Source organism: Leptopilina heterotoma, unplaced genomic scaffold (assembly GCF_015476425.1).
Source record: "Leptopilina heterotoma isolate Lh14 unplaced genomic scaffold, ASM1547642v1 Lhet_373, whole genome shotgun sequence".
NCBI classification, from domain to species: domain Eukaryota; kingdom Metazoa; phylum Arthropoda; class Insecta; order Hymenoptera; family Figitidae; genus Leptopilina; species Leptopilina heterotoma.
The window spans coordinates 153484-174719 of NW_025111051.1; the positions used below are offsets into that span (position 1 = coordinate 153484).

The window sequence follows — 21236 nt, forward strand, 5'->3', positions numbered from 1 at the left end:
TCTCATACGAGTCTTTTCCGTAATGAGAAGTGTATAGATGCTTGTATACGAGGTGACTTTTAAAGCATTTTTATTAATGTAACACTATTTTAAAGTAAATGTAGATAATAGAAATAAATTTTTTCATCTAAAACAAAGCTAAATTCATAAGGGAAATGAAGTTTTAAGAAAAAAAGGATAATTTTGTTCAAAAAATTTATTCACACTGAAAAAAGGTTAGAATTTGATAATTCCTTGTTTCTCTTACTTACCGACATTAGATATTTCTCGGATGCAGTAAGCACGATTTTGTATTAAATTTAATTATTTTATATAAGAACATTTATATAATAAATAAATAATAATATATTATTAATTAGTAATGAAGAAAAACTTATTTATTCTACCGCTAATACAAAATCGTGCTTACTGCATCCGAGAAATATCTAATGTCGGTAAGTAAGAGTAACAAGGAATATTATCAAATTCTAACCTTTTTTCAGTGTGAATAAATTTTTTGAACAAAATTATCCTTTTTTTCTTAAAACTTCATTTCCCTTATGAATTTAGCTTTGTTTTAGATGAGAAAATTCATTTCTATTATCTACATTTACTTTAAAATAGTGTTACATTAATAAAAATGCTTTAAAAGTCACCTCGTATACAAGCATCTATACACTTCTCATTACGGAAAAGGCTCGTATGAGAGATTTCTCATATTTCTCATACGAGCTACCGAGCTCGTATACGAACTCCGTGGTATACTGGGACTATTACGTTGAGCCAAAAATTATGAATAATTAATAACAATTGTTATAAAAAATTATTTGCCTGCAATTTAGAAATGTTATGGATGATTCTTGGTATTGTAACAATCGACATTCACTTTGTGCAGTTGTTACTATTTACACGCTGTCTCTCAAATGTTTTTAGTTAATTAAATAATAGATATAGGGCTAAATCAATTATGGCCTTTTAAAACTAGATAATATACCTTTGATTTAACTGTATGACCAAACAAATTGGAGTTAAACTCAAATCACTGTAACTGATTTTATCAAAATTGTAACAACTGCGCCTAGTTTCCCCTACATTTATTTTTGGCATAAAACAGTATTTTTTTCTTACTTTGAAAATTTTTCATCATTTTCTTCATCTTCAGTTTCCGAACATAATTGACTTTCGTTTGGTGTTGATCCACTATTACTAAATGTTGTGCTGCTGTCACTTTCAGGTCGTGAGAATTTTGATGGAACTCCCTAAAAAGTAAAAAAATGTTTTGAAACAAAATTACTGAATTATAAAACCAAAAATAAACTTATTAAATTATCAATAAAAATGCCATAAAATTAGAAGTAAAACTGCAGATAAAAATACAGTTAAAAAATTAGAAATTAAAATAAAATTCTTAGGAAAAGTGGATTTAAAAATAGTTACCCGTGTAGAAAATGGTGAGGGCCCCTAGCGAGGCCCTCGTGGATTGCCCTCTTCCGATATGGAATCCGTAAGGGCAATCCACGCGGAGCCCTCGAAGGCGTGACATGCTTTCCCTCATGAGTGCCCTCATGGAAAATCCTGATGGATTCCATACGGATTTTCCATGTGTTGCCCTCGTAGATTTCATGAAATGCCCTCGACTTTATTTTTCAATTAAATTAATAAATTAATTGTTTATTAATAACAAATAAGCTCAATTATTAATTAATAACATTATGATTTAAGGATTTTTACCTTTTTTAATTAAATCGTGCCCAATAGCGATATCATAAATAATGTAAGTTGTATATGGATTAATTGTATATGTCCCTTTATATATAAAAATTAAAATTATAAAAAAATTAAATATTTGTTAATTAAATTATTTGACAGTGTATATAATCATTAAAATGCATACTTATACCTATACAATAGAGAAAAATAGGAATAAACGTAAACCTAAGAAATAAATAAAACCTAACGCACGCGAGAATTGAACCTACGACCTACGGACTACCAGACGAACTACCTATCCACTATGTTGAACTCAAATGTTTTATTGTCAGTGACTTGTTGAATTGTTTTTGGTGATTCAATCAATTCAATCAATTATGTGGGCGAACCATAAGGGCCCCTGCGTGGCCCTCATGGATTTGCCCTCATCGATCAGTCCTCAAAAAAATGTCTTTCAATGTTTATTTCAGTGCCCTCGTGGATTCCTCCTCATGGATTTTCCACGTGGGCCCCTGCCGGGGACCACTGAACGGCGTGGCTCGAACGTGGCTTTTTCTACACGGGTAGAAATGAAAATAAAAATATTAGAGATAATATATAAATTAAAAAAATAGAATAGGTATATGCACAGAAAAAACGATAATCTAATTTAAGAATATTCCTACTTAAATTAAGTGGGAAATATTCTTACATTATTTAGATTATTTAGATTTAGTCTCCAGTTGTGAGACACCTCCAGTTGTGAGACAGTCAATTTTTTTTAACATGCAATATTAAAAAGCCGATTGGTTTATATAAAAACATTTCTTTTTATATGAGCCAACTATTTCGTGTACACCGAGGCGGATATATAAACTGTTTTTGTTAAATACCAACACTGTGTGTGATAATCGACTAAAAAGCGTTTTTTCAATAAATGCAAAGTACTTTTTTTGCAATTTAATTAATTGAAAAAGGTAAATGTAATGCATTTTCTTTTAGTGTTTTCCTTATATTTTGTGATGCAACATTGCATTGTTCCAATCTACGGTTGAAAATAATTTAATTTTCCTTTTTCAAAATAGCGCCAATTTCTGGGTGTGAGACACAGCATATCACCAGTTGTGAGACGGTGTCAACACCCATCTGGGCAGCATAAAAAATACTACTTTGCAGGCATACTATTTAAATGTTGTTTTGATTCTTTTTTCTAGTATTTTTGGGCATGTCAAGTGGAAAAAAGTCAATTGATTCAGAAGAAATCAATTTTAATGCTCTTGTTGAAGCTATTAAATTGTGTTTATTTGATAGTCATATTTTGGCGAATAAATATTATTATTTAGTATATAATAATATATATTATTAATATATTTAATTATTTCTACTAAACATAACGTTTTATGTCAAACTTATTAAATTTTAGCAATTTTTAATGAGTGTCTCACAACTGGAGACATTTTTTTTTTTGAAAAAAGCGATGTGCTCGGAAAATGTATCGTAAAATTTTTTGAGTTCATCGAAACACTATACTTTCTTTAAATAAAAGTTGTGTATTTCTGTTACCTTTCGAACGGTATATTTTATTTACAATTTCGTTTGCCCGTTTACAATTTACGGGTCAAAAATGAAACCCGTCTCACAACTGGAGACTCTCCCCTAATATAGAATATTAAGAACAAAAAAATTTCTAAAAAATCTTTATATTTTCAACTGTATATTTACATATTCAAATTTCATAACAATGCTACTAAAATCATTATGTAATTAAAATTATAATTGACTGCTGTCAAATTTACTCGAATCGCTATTTTCTTAATATTTCAGGTTGATTGAAAAAGAATTTTAGAAATACAAATTAAAGCTATTACCAATTACTTTTTGTATACGAAATTATTATTATAATATTGTATAAGAACTAAATTAAGTTTGTCTGTTTATTTTTTTGTTGAAAAAAATTTAATATTTTTTAAAAGAAAATCATCGGTATTTGGTTCTGTTTTTTGTCAGTTCCATTTTTCGAGGTAATGATTCGAAAATTTGTGTAGTCAGTGTTTTCGCAGATGCACCATTTGTCGATGGTTAAATGTTTGTTTATTAAACGTCAAACATAGATGACAAACTTTTATTTATAACAAAAAGAACAATTGGAAATTTTGAAGCAAAACGAAAAAAGTACAGAAAAGAAAAAACTAAACTCTCCAAAAATTTAAAACCTACAGATAACACAGGCACACAAAAAAAAGTCAAAACCCAGAGGTCACAACCTCCTATCCCCATGTTTTTGGGGTCGCTGAAACCGAATATGACCATGAAAAATTTTTTTCATCGGACATTTTCCCGTTACCACCCCCTTACACCTGCTCCCGGGGGTTGGAATTTCAGTTTAAAAAAAGTGGAGTAGGGTGTCTATTCCTATGTTTTTTGGGTCGCTAAAACCAAAAAAGACTACCAAAAACAAATTATTCCCTTCCTTAGCCCCCTACAATCCCCTTAACAACCCCAGGGTGAGGGGTCGAAATTCGAATTTTCACGAAAAGTCGATTACGGTGTCTAAACCTACGTTTTCTGGGACGCTGAAACCAAAAAAGACTACCAAAATCAAATCCTTACCACCCTCAACCCCTTACTACCCCCTGCAATAATTTTTTTCAAATAAAACGGACCGATTTTTGGGAAATTGAAAATTAAATATTAATTATCAAAAATTATTGCAGGGGGTTGTAGAGGGTTGAGGGTGGAAAGGATTTGATTTTGGTAGTCTTTTTTTGTTTCAGCGACCCAAAAAACGTAGGTTTAGACACCGCAATCGACTTTTCGTGAAAATTCGAATTTCGACCCTTAACCCTGGGGTTGTTAAGGGGGTTGTAGGGAGTTAAGAGAGGAAAGAATTTGTTTTTGGTAGTCTTTTTTGGTTTTAGCGACCCAAAAAGCATAGGAATAGACACCCTACTCCACTTATTTTTTAATGAAATTCCAACCCCCGGGAGTAGGTGTAAGGGGGTGGTAGCGGGAAAATATGTCCGATGAAAAAAATTTGTTATGGTCATATTCGGTTTCAGCGACCCCAAAAACATGGGGATAGGGGGGTGTGACCTCTGGGTTTTGACTTTTTTTTGTGTGCCTGTGTAATCAACCAAAAAAACGAGGTCGATCTAAAAAAAGAATTAAAAGAAAAATGCATTATTTAAAACTGTGTAAAAAATTTGGTATACTATTTCGTTAAATTAATTAACATTATATGTTTAATTCGTAATAAAAGTTTATTTCATACGTTTACAAATTTAATGTGACTTAAATGTATTTAAGTCATCGACAAATGGTGCTTTTGCTCAATTGACAATCAAATTTTGTAGTGCATTTACTTCCAAAAAAAAAATGTAAAAGTCACATGTTGCCTAAAACCCTCGACAATTGATACAGTTATCCTAATTGTTTTCTAATTTAATTAAAAATTAAAATAAATTGAGCTACAGTAAATAAATGATAATAATTTATAAATATAAACTTTAATAAATCTTTTTTATTAAAGTTTAAAATGTCTTGTTTGGCTCTCATTTTTTTAAAAACATGATTGTAAAAATAACAAAATAAGTTATTTTGGTATTTCTTTTTGGTAAATTATTTTAAATAAAAATTTGCACTTTTAATTGTCAATTTTTTTATCAAGACTGACTTCTATTAATTATTTATACTAACTGAATTAGGGATAATTTACTTTTTACACAATACCATCCATTTGTTGACTAAATTTGTTATATAATAATCTTATTACGTGCGAATCAGGTTTTCTGCAATTTGATAATATAGGTTTGGTTTACTTAAATGTCAAAACATTATTGTTATTATATGTATATATAGTTGGGGCAAAATTTCTCAAGTGTACCAATGTCAAAATTGCAAGTTGTTGTATCGGGCTAATATTTTCACAGTATTTAGTACTATGTATGAGTACTTCAACCACCAAGTATTATGAAATTTTATAACAAATTGTAGAGGGAGGAGGGGGTTGAAGATTTTGGATAAGTATGAACAGTGAGTTTTCTAAAAAATCGTAGCTTCTATATAATAAAGCAAAAAAAATTTTGACCTATATATTTTTGGTAGGTTTTTTCACGCTCTTTCAAATGGTGAAAATTTTTTTTTAAATTTTCAAAATTAAACCCTTTTTTTGAAAATTAAAAATTTTTTTGATTTTTTTTTTCAAGAAGGACCCTTTTTTTTCTTTTTTTTTTGTACCAAAAGAAAGCTTAAGATGTGTACTTTCAATAACTAAAACGAAAAAAATGACGTTTTTTTTTGTTTTCGAATTATTAATTAATTAATTAATAAAAATTAATAAAAATTGAAATATTTTACAACCAAATAAAGTTAACGCAATTCTGAAGTTACTACTGTAAAGCACTACAAAATCCGCATCCAACGAGTCCAATATGAAATATTTTGGATAAATTGACGTTTTATAAATAAATATTTATAAAAATTAATTAACAAATGAATATCATTTATAAAAATAAAGATAAAGTGTTAGTTTTTTTTACACAAATGTTTATACAATTTTACTTTAAAAAAAATGTATTCCAGTTATTTGCAACAATTGTTTAAATAAAATATTCATCACCTTATGCGTGTGTTGCGCTGCATAACTATCTTCCCGGCTTAATATTATTTTACATTTTTTATAGAATATTTTTTTATTTTTTACATTTTTGATGTAAGAAAAGATTATTTCTTTTTTACATCAATAATTTTTTATTATTTTAATATTATTTATTATTATTAAGTTATTTTGTAATTAATTTATTAGGAATTACGTAAAAATTTCTTGTTGATATTAAAATAATAAAAAATTAATAATGTAAAAAAGAAATAATCTTTTCTTACATCAAAAATGTAAAAAATAAAAAAATATTCTATAAAAAATGTAAAATAATATTAAGCCGGGAAGATAGTTATGCAGCGCAACACACGCATAAGGTGATGAATATTTTATTTAAACAATTGTTGCAAATAACTGGAATACATTTTTTTTAAAGTAGAATTGTATAAACATTTGTGTAAAAAAAACTAACACTTTATCTTTATTTTTATAAATGATATGCATTTGTTAATTAATTTTTATAAATATTTATTTATAAAACGTCAATTTATCCAAAATATTTCATATTGGACTCGTTGGATGCGGATTTTGTAGTGCTTTACAGTAGTAACTTCAGAATTGCGTTAACTTTATTTTGTTGTAAAATATTTCAATTTTTATTAATTTTTATTAATTAATTAATTAATAATTCGAAAACAAAAAAAAACGTCATTTTTTTCGTTTTAGTTATTGAAAGTACACATCTTAAGCTTTTGGTTAAAATTGTTTTTGCTTTATTATATAGAAGCTACGATTTTTTAGAAAACTCACTGTTCATACTTATCCAAAATCTTCAACCCCCTCCCCCCTCTACAATTTGTTATAAAATTTCATAATACTTGGTGGTTGAAGTACTCATACATAGTACTAAATACTGTGAAAATATTAGCCCGATACAACAACTTGCAATTTTGACATTGGTACACTTGAGAAATTTTGCCCCAGTTATATACCATAGCTTTTAATATTGAAAAGTATTTACTACATTTATTTATTTCTTATAATTTATTTAAAGAAAGTAATATTAATTAAAGTGTCAGAACTTCCCAAACGGATCACCTAAAAATAAATTTTTTATTTTTGACCACAAATATTTTTTTCTGATTCTTAAAATATAGTTTAAAAGAAGCACTTAGGGCTTGCAATCCCGCACACTAACGTCAATCCCGCGGGACTAGAATGCGGGATAACTCTCAATCCTGCGGGATCCCGCATAGTTTTATGTTATTAGCTATATTCTAATTTTTTAATAATTATTAGATAAAATTTTATTAAAACGTTTTATTTATTCAATTGAATACATTGTTACAATGACTTAAAACCAATTTGAAATCTAAATTTTTATTTAAAAATTTTTTTAAACTATTAAAATCCTTTTTTCGAAGAAATTCTTATATAAGTTTGGCTATGTCTATAAATAAATTTTTTATTATTGCACAACCTCACTTGTTAAACTAAGTTTGAATGTAAATTAAGTATTTTTAAATTAACGTAAATTTTTCCATTAAATGGAAGTTTCTAATTTTCATTTTGAAAATAAGATCTTAAGAAACAAAGAGTATCGATGGTATTATCTGCTAAACTACTTCTAAGTCTATTACAGAGATATTCTGCGGCAGAAAATGCTCGTTCAGATTCCACACTAGTTGGTGTGATAGTCATTAACCCTTTGAAGCATACATTTTTCTAGTCAAGGAATTTAAAAATCAAGTACACTTTAGGGGGTTTTCAGGTACACTGATTAAGAATCTGAAGTCGGATTTTTCATATTTTCAAAATTCAAAATGGCGAATCCAATATGGCGGACAGTAGATATACAGGGCCGGTTCTAACTAGAGATCCCTGCACCGACATGTTACCGACACTTTTAGCCCAGACTCAAACCATTTAGCCAAGACTCAAACCCTTGGGTGGGGGCGGAAATGACGTCATTCACAGATTCCTGTACCGACACTTTTAGCCCAGACTCAAACCATTTGGGGGAGGGTGTGATTCAGACTATGATTCTGAGGCGGATATGACATCACGGGGGAGGGAGTGATTCAGACCATGATGCTGAGATGGATATGACGTCACACTTCCTAGAATTTTTGCTTGTGTAATTTGATATATTCTCATCTAAGGAATTTTTACCATTTACTTGTTGTTTATAATGTCTTTGATTTATCTAAAGAATTTTTCCCACATGTAATTTGATACCTATTTATTTTTTGGAATTATTGTCTTTATTTAAGCTATTGTTTTACATGTAATTTGATATCTTATTTATTAGATTCTTATCTAAGGAATTCTTCCCATGTACTTGTTGTTTATGATATCTTTGATTTATTGCTTCCGGTCTTATTATACAGTTTATTTATTTTGTTTTGACTAAGTTTTATCTAAGGAATTTTTACAAACATTTTCGGTCCTTTTGATAAGCTTTTAATCATACCTCAATTCTACGAAATATATAATTAACTTCAAGGTCAAATATGTAATATCTTGTGTATATAAAGAGAGCAATTTTTCTAAACGAAATCATTCCTGCAGTTTAAGTTGGCTGATGAACATATCATTAGCAAAGCATAGTGAAATTCAAGTGCGAATTAAACAAATTAATACAAAAAATTGATAAAGTTAAAAGTTTAATTATAGTCTGATCAGAGTTAATCATTTTAGCAAAAAAATTTAAATTTAAGTGATAAAAATGAATTTTGATAAATTAAACACAGCAATTAAAGTTATGGGAACTGATAAAAGCTCTAGTTATTGTAAAGAGTTTGTGAAAATTATGAACGATGCTTTTAAAACATTACGTAAAAAAACTACAACGGAGGAATTAAATTTTTGGATAAATAATAGTGTAAAAAACATTAGATTGCTGAATAAATTGTTAAGAAATGAATCCGTGTCATGTGGAGAGAAAAGAAAGATTTTGTCAACTATTGGACTATTGAAAGCAAATAGCAGAAAGTTTAAGAAACTAAGAAGAACAGGAACTGGTTTATTTAAAAAGGATGAAAGATGGATCAGGTGGGAAGAATTAGAGAATGCTTTTGAGAATCGAATTAGAACAGGTGTAGTTATTAATTTAAAACATAAAAATATAGACAGTTTTCTTAGTGATGCAAAAAAATGATTATTTCTCGATTAAAAAATGCGTTTAAAAAGACGGGAAACATGAAAGTTAATGTTATTCTTGCGGCAAATTTTAGTGCTCTAGAAGAGGGTTGGGAAATTGAAGATATTAAGTATTTCAATACAAAAAATTCAAAAATTTTAGAATCAACAAATTTTAACGAATGGTTTGATCATAAAATTCGTGAAAAGCTTCTAGTTAAGATTGATGATTTTCAACAAAAATAGTCAGGTTGGTCTTTAAATGAAATTATAAATTTAAGTGTTAATATAAATAAATATGTCCCTCTTGCGGCTGGGTACTCAACTTTTATAAGAATGCCAAAGTTTATAATTGATAAAAGAGCTGTGATTAATGTTAAAAATTTTTATAAATACTGTTTTTTATGGTCTATTATTGCCCAACGTTATCCAGCTAAAAAGAACCATGACCTTACAAGTTCATACCCCCACTTTAAAGATACTGATTTAAAGTTTGATGATTTTGAATTCCCCATTTCTCTCAGCGATATTCCAAAATTTGAAAAATTAAACAATTTAAGTATTAATGTTTACGGAATTGATAAAAGTAATAAAAAGAATGAAATTGTTCCACTTTATTTAAGTAAAAACAACTCAAATGAACCTACTTATCATTTGTTAATGATTGAAAATACTGAAATTGATTTAGACGATGATGATGATGATAATAATTTTCAAAATAACAAAGTTTATAATTTTGCATTAATCAATAATTTATCTCGATTAGTAAATTCACAGATCTCAAAAAACAGTCATAGAATGTTACTTTGTGATAGGTGTTTATGCCATTTTAAATATGAAAAATCATTTAATAATCATAAATTGGATTGTGATAAAATAAACAAGTGTCGAGTAATTTTGCCTAAAGAAGAGGATAAAATTTTAAAATTTAAAAACTATAGAAATAAAGAAAGTGTTCCCTTTGTCGTGTATGCTGACACTGAAAGTCTCTTAGAACCAATAGCAAGTACACACACAAACACATCAGTGTTCATGGCTGAATTAAAACAATTGGCTGAAAAAGCAAATACTTATTTTACAAATATTATTCCAATGGAAAATTTAACTATTTTACAACAAATTCAATTTAATACTGCAACAGTTTGTCATATTTGTGAAAAACTTTTTAAAAAAGATGACATTAAACACCGCGATCATTGTCATTTCACGGGAAAATATCGTGGTCCGGCACATCAAGGTTGCAATGTAAATTATAAAGATTCACATGTTGTTCCTCTAATTTTTCACAACTTGTCAGGATATGATGCACATTTCATTATTAAAGCTTTAGCAACGTCTTTTGAGGGTGAAATAAAACTGTTACCAATAAACAAAGAAAAGTACATTTCATTTTCAAAATATGTGAAGGGTACCAAAGTAGTATTAAGATTTCTTGATTCATTTAGATTTATGCCAAGTAGTTTAGACAAATTATCCTCCTATCTTGAAAATGATAAGAAAAAAATTACTAAAAAGTATTGTAAAAATGTGAACGAGTTTAATTTATTAACAAGAAAAGGAATATTTTCTTACGAATATGTTAGTAGCTGGGAAAAATTAGAAGAAGGTCAATTGCCAGTAAAAGACTCTTTCTACTCTAAATTAAATGACGCTCATATTTCAGACGAAGACTATGAACATGCTTGTAAAGTATGGAAAACGTTTAATTTAAAAACAATAGGAGAATACTCTGACTTGTATTTACAGACTGATGTTCTACTACTTGCCGACATTTTTGAAAATTTTAGAAAAACTTGTTTTACAACTTATAACCTGGACGCGTTACATTACTATACTGCCCCAGGACTGGCATTTGACGCTATGCTCAAGTACACAGACATAAAACTTGAATTGTTGACAGATGTGGAAATGTTGCTTTTTATTGAAAAGGGAATAAGAGGTGGAGTTTCACAATGCTCCAACAGATACGCGAAAGCTAATAATAGATTTATGGAAAAAGATTTTAATCCCTTAATACCAGAATCTTATATCATGTATTTCGATATAAATAATCAGTATGGTCCTTCTATGAGCGAGAGCTTGCCATATACAGATTTTGAATGGTTAGAAAATTATAGTAATGACTTTTTCTTAAATATTCCAGATGATTCTCCTGAAGGCTATATTCTTGAAGTAGATTTAGATTATCCAACTCAACTTCATGATTCACATAAAGACTTGCCGTTATGCCCTGAACATTTCATACCTCCTCTCCCAAAATGTACAATTCCTAAATTAATTCCAAATTTATTACCAAAGAAGAACTATACAATTCACTATAGAAATTTAAAGCTATATTTATCTTTGGGAATGAAATTAACTAAAATACATAGAGTTTTAAAATTTAAGCAAAAGCAGTGGTTAAAACCCTACATTGATTTAAATACCGAGCTTAGAAAAAAATCGAGTAATGAATTTGAGAAGAATTTTTACAAGCTAATGAACAATTCCGTATTTGGCAAGACAATGGAAAATGTTAGAAAACACAAAGATGTTAGATTAATAACAAAGTGGGAGGGAAGGTATTGCGCGAAAAATTTGATTGCTCAACCAAACTTTCATAGTTGCACCATATTCGATAAAGATATGGTCATTATTGAGATGAATTAACCAAAGGTATACTTTAACAAACCAATTTACATAGGATTCACTATTCTAGACATATCAAAAATAATGACATATGACTTTCATTACAATTACATTAAAGAGACTTTCAGTGATTCTGCAAAATTACTCTACACAGATACTGACAGTCTTGTTTTATCATATTACAGTGCCAAATTTTTATGATTATATTAAAAGAGATTTACATAAATTCGACACATCCGATTATCCTGAAAACAACATTTATAATATACCACTTGCAAACAAGAAAATCTTGGGTCTTATGAAAGACGAAAATAACGGTAAAATTGTAGATGAATTTATAGGTTTAAGATCAAAACTGTATGCATTCAAGTTATGGGGTGATGAGGAAGCTAAAAAGAAAGCAAAAGGGGTAAAATATTCAACTTTAGAAAGAATAGGATTCGATGATTTTAAGCATACTCTCAATGAAAATGAAAACCTGATCCGATCTCAGCACTTTATACGCAGCAAAAACATGATGTATTTACTTTAAAACAAAATAAAATTGCTTTAAGTTGGCAGGATGATAAAAGAATTTTGATACCAGGAAAAACTGACACCCTTCCTTGGGGTTACCAACATCAAGAGCCAATGGAAATAGATGAAATTGATGTATAAAATGTTAGTTTGTATTAGTTCTCTATTGTTTACTTTGTACAATTTTTACAATAAATTATACTTAAAAATATTGTAATTTATTATAATAAACAAATGTAATCAAAATAAATGTTGTTGTTTCTTATACCTGAAAATAATAGGGTTAGGTTAGGAATAATAATTACAGTCCAATTGATATTTTGTAATTTTATTGAGGAAAAAAATTGAATACACATTTTAAACTGAAATACTTAAATATTACAGTTTTTGCAGAACCATGTTTTTAAGTTTATAACATTCTGAAGAGCACAAGTAAAAGTTTTATTGTTGATTAAATGTTTTGAACAAGTTCCAATACATGTTTCAATGTTTAACTTTTTTGATGAAGGACAATTTAAATCATTCATGTCGACAATTTCAATACAATATTTTTCATCGATTAAGCTTTTTAACCATTTTTTCTTCTCTAAACCTTTAACATAAATTGTCTTTGCTTCTTTAAACACATTTTCTAAAATTTCTTTTAAATAAACGTACGGTACATCACCAGCATTCCAACGAATACCATGGAAATTATTTTCTAACCAACGATTGATACATTTATATTTGTTTGTGACGCAATTCCATGGACAAGGAGGTTGGAAAACCATATTTATTGGTATTGAATCATTATTTACAGAAACTATAGCTAATTCTTTTAAAACAAATTTATTAATTGGTAATTTGAATCCTTGCACATCTATCAAGTACTGCATTTTTAAATTTTCTTTTGATTCAAATTCTAGACGGATATCAACTGGTCCACTTTTTAAAGACTCATTTTGTTTTGAACAATCCACTACAACTAAATGAGCATATTGTAAAAATTCTTTTTTTGATAAAATTGGTTAAGACTCTTTACTATAATAAGATGCTTGAAAATTTGTAAACATTTCATATAAAGTAGAGTACTGGTTTCTACCAATATTCAGATTCATGTTACCATAAGGATAACATTGTGAATTTAAAAATAATTTGACATCAGATAAATCACAATGATCAAAATAACTAGAGTTTTGAACTGTATTATTTTTTCTGTTTCTCTGAAACCCTAATACAATAAATCTAGGTTTCTCTAATTGACTTGAAGTTTTTACACTCCAAATGTGCTTAGGAGTAATTGGTAATAAAGGATATTCATACAATTCCTAAGTTCTAAAACTTATTGGAATAGATGGATCTTTTTCAATATATTTTAATAATTTAAGCTTTCGAGCATCTGATAATTTTATGTATGGTAATAACCATTCAATTTTTTCAATAACAATTTTAAACTCTTCTAAAGGTGCTACTTGCAACACTGCGTTAGCATCCGTTCTTGATCTGATTAAAATGAGCTCATGTTTAGCGTTAATAATAACTTTTTGGTAATCTTCAGCAAAACCAAAAATCATACTTAAAGGAATACAAACATCAAAATAACCTTGTGCATTTGTTAAGGTTTGTTCATTCGTAAATTCTAACCAGCCAACATTTTCAAGAAATTTATTTTGACTAGCATCCAGAGAAATATAATTTTTATTAAACTTGTAAGACCAACATTTTTATTTTTATCAATTTCTACACCGTTAAGTTCATACTTTGCTTCTTCAAATAAATGACATATGCCATTAGAAATTAAATTTGTACGCTCTAGAGCTGTTCCATCAGGTTTCACAAGTTTTCCAGTGATGTGAATCGATCTTTTGCTTGGAAATAAGCAATGATCCTGATTTTGTACCGTGATGCGGATTTCATCACTATTGTTGTATGTTGATGAGGTGTATGGTTGTTGCGCATGAACTTCATAATGAGCAATAGATTGATCAAAAATTACTGGTGAATCAATATTTAAAATTTCCCCTTCCATAGCAAATAATAATACGTTGAAATACAAAGGCACAAATACAATTAAAAATAACCTTAAATCTCTTTTTTACTCTCTTCCTTTTTTTACAATCTTTAGACCGAGATTTTTCAGTAGTTGCAGGTTCTGAGGTGTTAATCTCTTCAAGATTCGCCGACGACTGATTTGATTCTGGCATGGTGTCTTAATTTTATAACCAAAACCAATCCTTTTTCTATTATTAAAAACAATACCCATTACTTTAAGGATTTAATATGAAGCCTTATTGTTACAGTTTCCCCTCGAAAATTAACTAAATTTCCGTCTTGGTCTACAATTCGCAACTGAATATAGTCTATTGTCTTGACAGCGACTGGATAGTAAATGACGTGATTTGGTACTTCCACTATTTTATATCCTGGTGGAACAATAGGAAAAAATTCATGAATTGTATGCACTTTTTCACCATTAATGTATGCTCCCGTTGTTATATTACATTCTACTCTTAATGAATTTATTTTAATGATTGATACTGGTTGATCAGACTCATGGTATTCTTGAGCTTTTAATTTGCGAGGAGAAAATCCTAACAAACTACCTATAGAATCATTGGGTTTAAAATTAATTTCTTCATCACAATAAACTGTACATTTCAATGTATTATTGTTTGGTTTGATTCTAAAATTAATTCCTTTATTTTTTAAAATTAAATGCAAAACTTGATCAATATCACTAACTTCATAACTTCCTGTGGGTATAATAATTTCTTCATTTCCTACGTAAAATTTATTTTTCCCAGCATCTATATTAGGAATAGAATTAAAAGTTAAAAATTCAACAAGACCAAGAGCATAATTTTTTAAATTAGACAACTCTATTGGTGGAAAAAATTGAGATTCTAAGATGGATGAATTTCCAGACAACGTTAAAATAAGTGAATCGTCCATGATGAGGTCAAATTAATAACTGACATTTAAACCAAGAATATCATTTATTTATATGCAGAGTATACAAATCAGGAATATTCAATTGTTTACATAAAAATTTAAGACATAAATGTCCGCATACATATGTATTATAGTTTTGATATCGTTTATGATTATATTTTATGCTACCAACACCAAAATATTTAACAAGATCCGAAGGTGGTCGAAGATTACCAAAGCTATCAAAATATATGATTTTATCTTTATTCTTTGTATATGCACACCAATGTGTACCAGGACCATTTTTATCATCTAGATTAATAATTGCAAATTCATTTTCTTTAGGACCACGCATAGGTAGTTCATTTCGCATAAAAACTCCTCGAAAATATGGAATTTTTAAACTTTTTGCAAATTTTAGTAAATCTAAATCTGTTAGCGCACGGTGAGGTAGCTTTACTTCAAGTTTTTTGATTTGCATCCTTGTCCTACTTTGTATGGTTTTAGATGAAGGCCTAGTCCTGCTTTATATGGTTTTAGAAAGAGACCTTTTCCTAAGGCAATAGATTCCATTGTTTGATTATTTCGCTTGCTTTCCTCTAGTTGACGTTTTGAAGAATTTGCATCATTTACAGCTTTTGCTATGCCAGCTGCTCCCCCTGCTAGAGCCCCTGTTGCACTTAAACCCGCAAACAAAGGAATAAGAAAAGGTAAAATTCCTCCCACTTTAGCAGGTATCGGTAAAACTCGAGGTTTATTAATTTTTCGCCTGCCACCAGCAATTTTAACTGCCAAACGTGCACCTTCAAGTGCTGATTTAATAGTAGACTGTGCATTTGTATCTAATTTCATAGATTTTTTAGCTGCGGTTACAATCTTCCTCAACGTTGATTTTTTATTTTCTCTCTTTTTCTTCATATTTTCTTTTGACTTGATTCCCATGCCCAATTTTGATTTGACCTTCATTGCATTTGTTATTGCGTAAGCTGCAGCTCTTTCACTATAATTTGCGTCAGGAGCAAACACACGATGCTAAGCTTTGTCAGCAAGTACTCTATCAGCTGCGTTTCTCGCTTCTACACTTTCCCTATTTTTTGAATAAGAAATATCGTGCTGTTTACAAGCAGCGTCAAGAGGGTTTTTTATTTACACCCATATTTATATTCTTTTCGGTGAGAAAACTTTTTTAATACTAAAGTGGAAATCTATATAACCAATGTATTTATAGTTTTTTGTTATCTGACTACAAACAGTCGACCTTTAATGATCTAGCAAAAAAATTATGACAGTAATAGTCAATTATCACAGTAATAGTCAATTATTTCAGTTGCCTCCAACAGTAGGGCCTAACGTAGACCTTGCCCAAAGCATGAAAGAGTTAACTATCGACACAAAATCTCAAACATCTCCTAAGAAATTAGATGCACATAAACGTCATTATTGGACTTGCATGCAAACGTTACAAGCGTCTACAGTGAACTGACATTGAAACTATTAAAAACCTTGTATTTATAGTTTTAACCTCAGTTATCGTAAGAATGGAGTTTGAAGCACAGTCGATTAAATTGCCAGTCTACAATTTTGACACTCTTGTTCAAGATTGTAATAAGAAAACAGAAAATCGTCATAGAAATTTATTGGCAACTAGTGTGCGAGCAATATTTTGAGGACCGTCAAATTGTGGAAAGACAAATGCTTTACTTGCTCTTCTAATACATCCCAATGGATTAAGATTTGAAAATGTTTATGTGTACTCAAAATCGTTATATCAACCAAAATACAAATTTTTAGAAAACATTTTGCAACCAGTAGAGGGTGTTGACTTCTTTCCATTTAATGAACATGCGGATGTTGTAGAACCAAACAATGCGTTACCAAACTCAATATTTATATTTGATGACGTAGCATGTGAAAAACAAGATAATATTAAGGCCTTTTTTGCTATGGGAAGACATAAAGCGGTTGATTGCATTTATTTATGTCAAACATATGCGCGCATTCCAAAACATTTAATACGTGACAATGTTAATTTATTAGTTTTATTTAAACAAGATGAAATGAATCTTAGACATATTTATGATGATCATGTAAATACTGATATGACATTTATGGAATTTAAAAAACTTTGCAACTCTTGTTGGAAAAATAAGCATGATTTTATAGTGATTGATAAAGATCGTGATATTAACGAAAGTAGATATAGAAAATGTTTTGATTGTTTTATAAAATTAGATAAATGATATTCTTTGTAAACAGTTTCATTCAAGACGTTGGTCTATCAACATGTCTTCTACACACTTGAAACATTTGCGAAAGCCAAAAGATATTCTTGGTCAAATTGCGAAAGCCAGTGATGCTATTCGACGAAAGCATAGACTCATGTAATTGGGCAAGAAATTGAACAGACTTTAAATAATACGTTTAAACCTATAGTGACACCAATTCAGAAATTAGTTGACGACATTGAAATTGTCAAACAAATTCGACCAGTAAAAATTGAAAGAGAGGGAGACCTTCCTTAAGTGTTTGAAGAAGATCAAGAAGTTAAGAGAGAGAATGATTCATTTTTAAGAGATGACTTATCATTTGCAACAGCTGCTGATGATGACGATAACGGTGATGATTATGATTATGATGATGGAGATGGAGATAAATCAGAGGAAGATGGTGCTATTTTATATCTTCAAATGTTGGATGAAAAGGGAAAAGATTTAGATCCTTCATATGGAGTTCGTAAATTATCTAAAGGGCAATTAATGATTGGTAATTCAGGAATAAATTTTGAACAAAATAATATTAGTGTAGGTAATAAAACATATCCTGCAACGAAAGGTTTACTTGAGCTTTTATTCAAAAAAGTTTCAGAAGAAGCAGTTTTTAAGTGTAGTTGATCGAGAAAATTATAAAAATATTGTAATATCAACTAATGCTCATAAAAAATATTACAAAGCAGATGGCGCTGTTAGAGATAAAAAGAGTTTAAAATATCTAAACTATATAGCATTACATTCTGGTGAAGGTTTAATTCCAGAATATATGACTCAACAAGAAGATACAAAAATTGATTATGTTTATTGGGATGATCCTAATGAATTGGTTGATCGTTTAAGATTGCTCTTGGCATCTCAAGCAGCTGAAAATCCCAGTCATAATAATGAGATTATATCAATTATTGAAGAGTTGAGAGAAGCTAGAATTGTTTATTAATTAACAGTTGTAGAAATTTTTATCATTTTCATGATGAGTATCGACATATTCGGACGTCAGTTTAAAAGCGCAGAAACTTCAAATCGAGGTCCACCAGGACTTGGTTTTAAGTTGACTGCTGAAGGAGATTTTAATATTGAAAATAAGAAACTTTGCAACGTAGCTAATGCTGAGAGCAACGATGATGCAGTAAACTTGAATACTGTAAACAAAGTTATTGAATCAAAAGCGAACGCCATCTATGATGTAATCGGTTCTGTGAGAAATGATGTAAATGATAATGTTGTAAAGATTTTAGATTTAGAAGATTTGATAAAAAAATATTTTGAAAATCTAAGAATCAGTATTGAAAGAAATATAGAGATGATGTCTACCAACAAAGACATTATTTTACAATTAGACAGCAGACTGCGCACACTTGAAGGTAATTAGCAATGGAGGATCAAAAACTACAGTTGGTGAAAGAGTTACATAAACCAGCGAGAAAAAATTATAAGCGAAGAAATGTTGATATTCGTGGTATTGACGAGACTTGGCAAGCTGATCTTGTTGAAATGCAACCTTATGCTAGAGAAAATAAAGGTTACAAGTACCTGTTAACCGTCATTGATACATTTTCAAAGTTTGCTTGGGCTGTTCCAGTAAAGTCCAAAAAAGGTGAAGATGTGACTGCGGCAATGAAATCTATTTTATTTAAAAAACGTATACCAAAAAATTTGCAAGTAGATAAAGGAAAAGAGTTTTATAATTCACAGTTTGAAAATCTCATTAAAAGTTATAAAATTAACTTGTATTCTACGCATAGTAATTTGAAAGCGTCAATTTGTGAGCGATTTAATCGTACTTTGAAGAATAAAATGTGGATGCAATTCAGTTTACGCGGTAATTACAAATGGATAGACATATTAAGTGATTTAGTAAATGCGTATAATAATAGTAAACATCGGACAATAAGAATGAAACCGAAAGATGTAAATGCTCAAAATGAAAATAATTTATTGTTAAATGTATTTAAAAAAGTTGCAGTAAACAGGAAATATAATAAGAAATTTAAAGTTGGAGATAGAGTACGTATAAGTAAAGTTAAGCATGTTTTTGAAAAAGGTTATACGCTAAATTGGACTACGGAAATATTTACTATAAGCGATGTAAAAAATACTAATCCAATAACATATATCTTATATCATATATCTAATGTATTTGTAAAATGGTTAGGTTTTGATAACTCTCATAACAGTTGGATAAACGAATCTAAATTATAATGTATTTGAGAAATGTTTAAATAAAAATAAATTGAATTGTATGCATTCTTGTATTTATTTATCCTCTCTTTACAATAATTTACCATTTATACATTGAATATTTGACATTTGTTGAATAGCTTCATTTGATATTTGTTTACAGTGAAATGTGACAAGTTCCAGCAATAATGTCTCTAAATTCAAAACATTAGTTCTTCCCATCATTTTTTGAAGTATTCTACTGTAATGTTTTTTAATAAACTCTGTGGCATGTTTTGTAGACTTTACATTATTTTTAAAGATTAATTCTGCAATAAACTTTACAATTATATCTTTACTATACTGCAAATTGAATTTTGATAGTTCTACATATTTTTGTTCAACACAAGGAATAAGTTCATTAAATATTGCAAATGAAGTTTTACTAAATGTAAATGATTGATCTAAACGCTCAATTGATATTAAACGATATGTAACACTAAAACGTATTGTAAACGTTTCACAATCTAGCACTGTTGCATCACAATATCCGTTGAAAAATCGTATGATATGTTTTACTGCATCACACAATATGCGCCATTCTTGAAGCTTCAAAGACAATGATACTCGTGGATGGCTGCTTCTTAGTTGAATTTTTGGTATTATTTTACCATTTGTGTCCAGTTCTGCTCCAACGACAACTTGCTTCATAAATGATGGATTTAAGTTGTAAATTTTAGATAATAACATTTCTCCACATGGTAAATATGACATTTTTTTGTCTTCTACTGGTCAACTCCCTCAGGAACAAACTCTATTTGATTGTAAGGTCCTCCACGATTTCTTAAATATACACCACCTCTTACAGCTTCTGCTTTCAGACTGTTGAAAAGATTTGCATCCTCTTCAAATATTTTTAGCATTCTTGGTGGTAGGAAAATGTTAAATTCATTATTTATTTCAGCAACAATTTTCGGACCAAATTTCGTATCAATTTTTCGAATGTCTGTTACTTTATAGAATGCATCGATGGTTAATTCCTTTGTTGTCTTGGTGACAAAGACTTTGCTTGCCTTGTTTAATTTATCGAAATTCATTTTTATCACTTTAATTTAAATTTTCAAATTTTTTCACTAAAATATTTAACTGTGACCTTTCTTCAATTAAACTTTTAACTTTATCAATTTCTTGTATTAATTTGTTTAATCGCACTTGAATTTCACTATGCTTTGCTAATAATATGTTCATCAGCCAACTTAAACTGCAGGAATGATTTTGGTTAGATAAATTGCTCTCTTTATATACACAAGATATGACCTGTTTAACCTTGAAGTTAATTATAGTTTTGT

General features: G+C 29.1%; 1 protein-coding gene across 4 annotated transcripts in view; it reads right to left on the reverse strand.

Moving 5' to 3' along the window:
• Positions 1-21236, reverse strand: part of LOC122505832 (myogenesis-regulating glycosidase) — a 387127-nt gene that overhangs the window by 131955 nt on the left and 233936 nt on the right. For all 4 annotated transcript variants that reach the window (XR_006301953.1, XM_043617681.1, XM_043617680.1 and 1 more), the window contains one exon: positions 1108-1238. Coding sequence is in view for 3 of the 4 variants with exons in the window: in XM_043617681.1 (XP_043473616.1) it covers positions 1108-1238 (131 nt within the window). In the remaining variant the exon portion in view is untranslated. The remainder of the gene's footprint in view (positions 1-1107; positions 1239-21236) is intronic.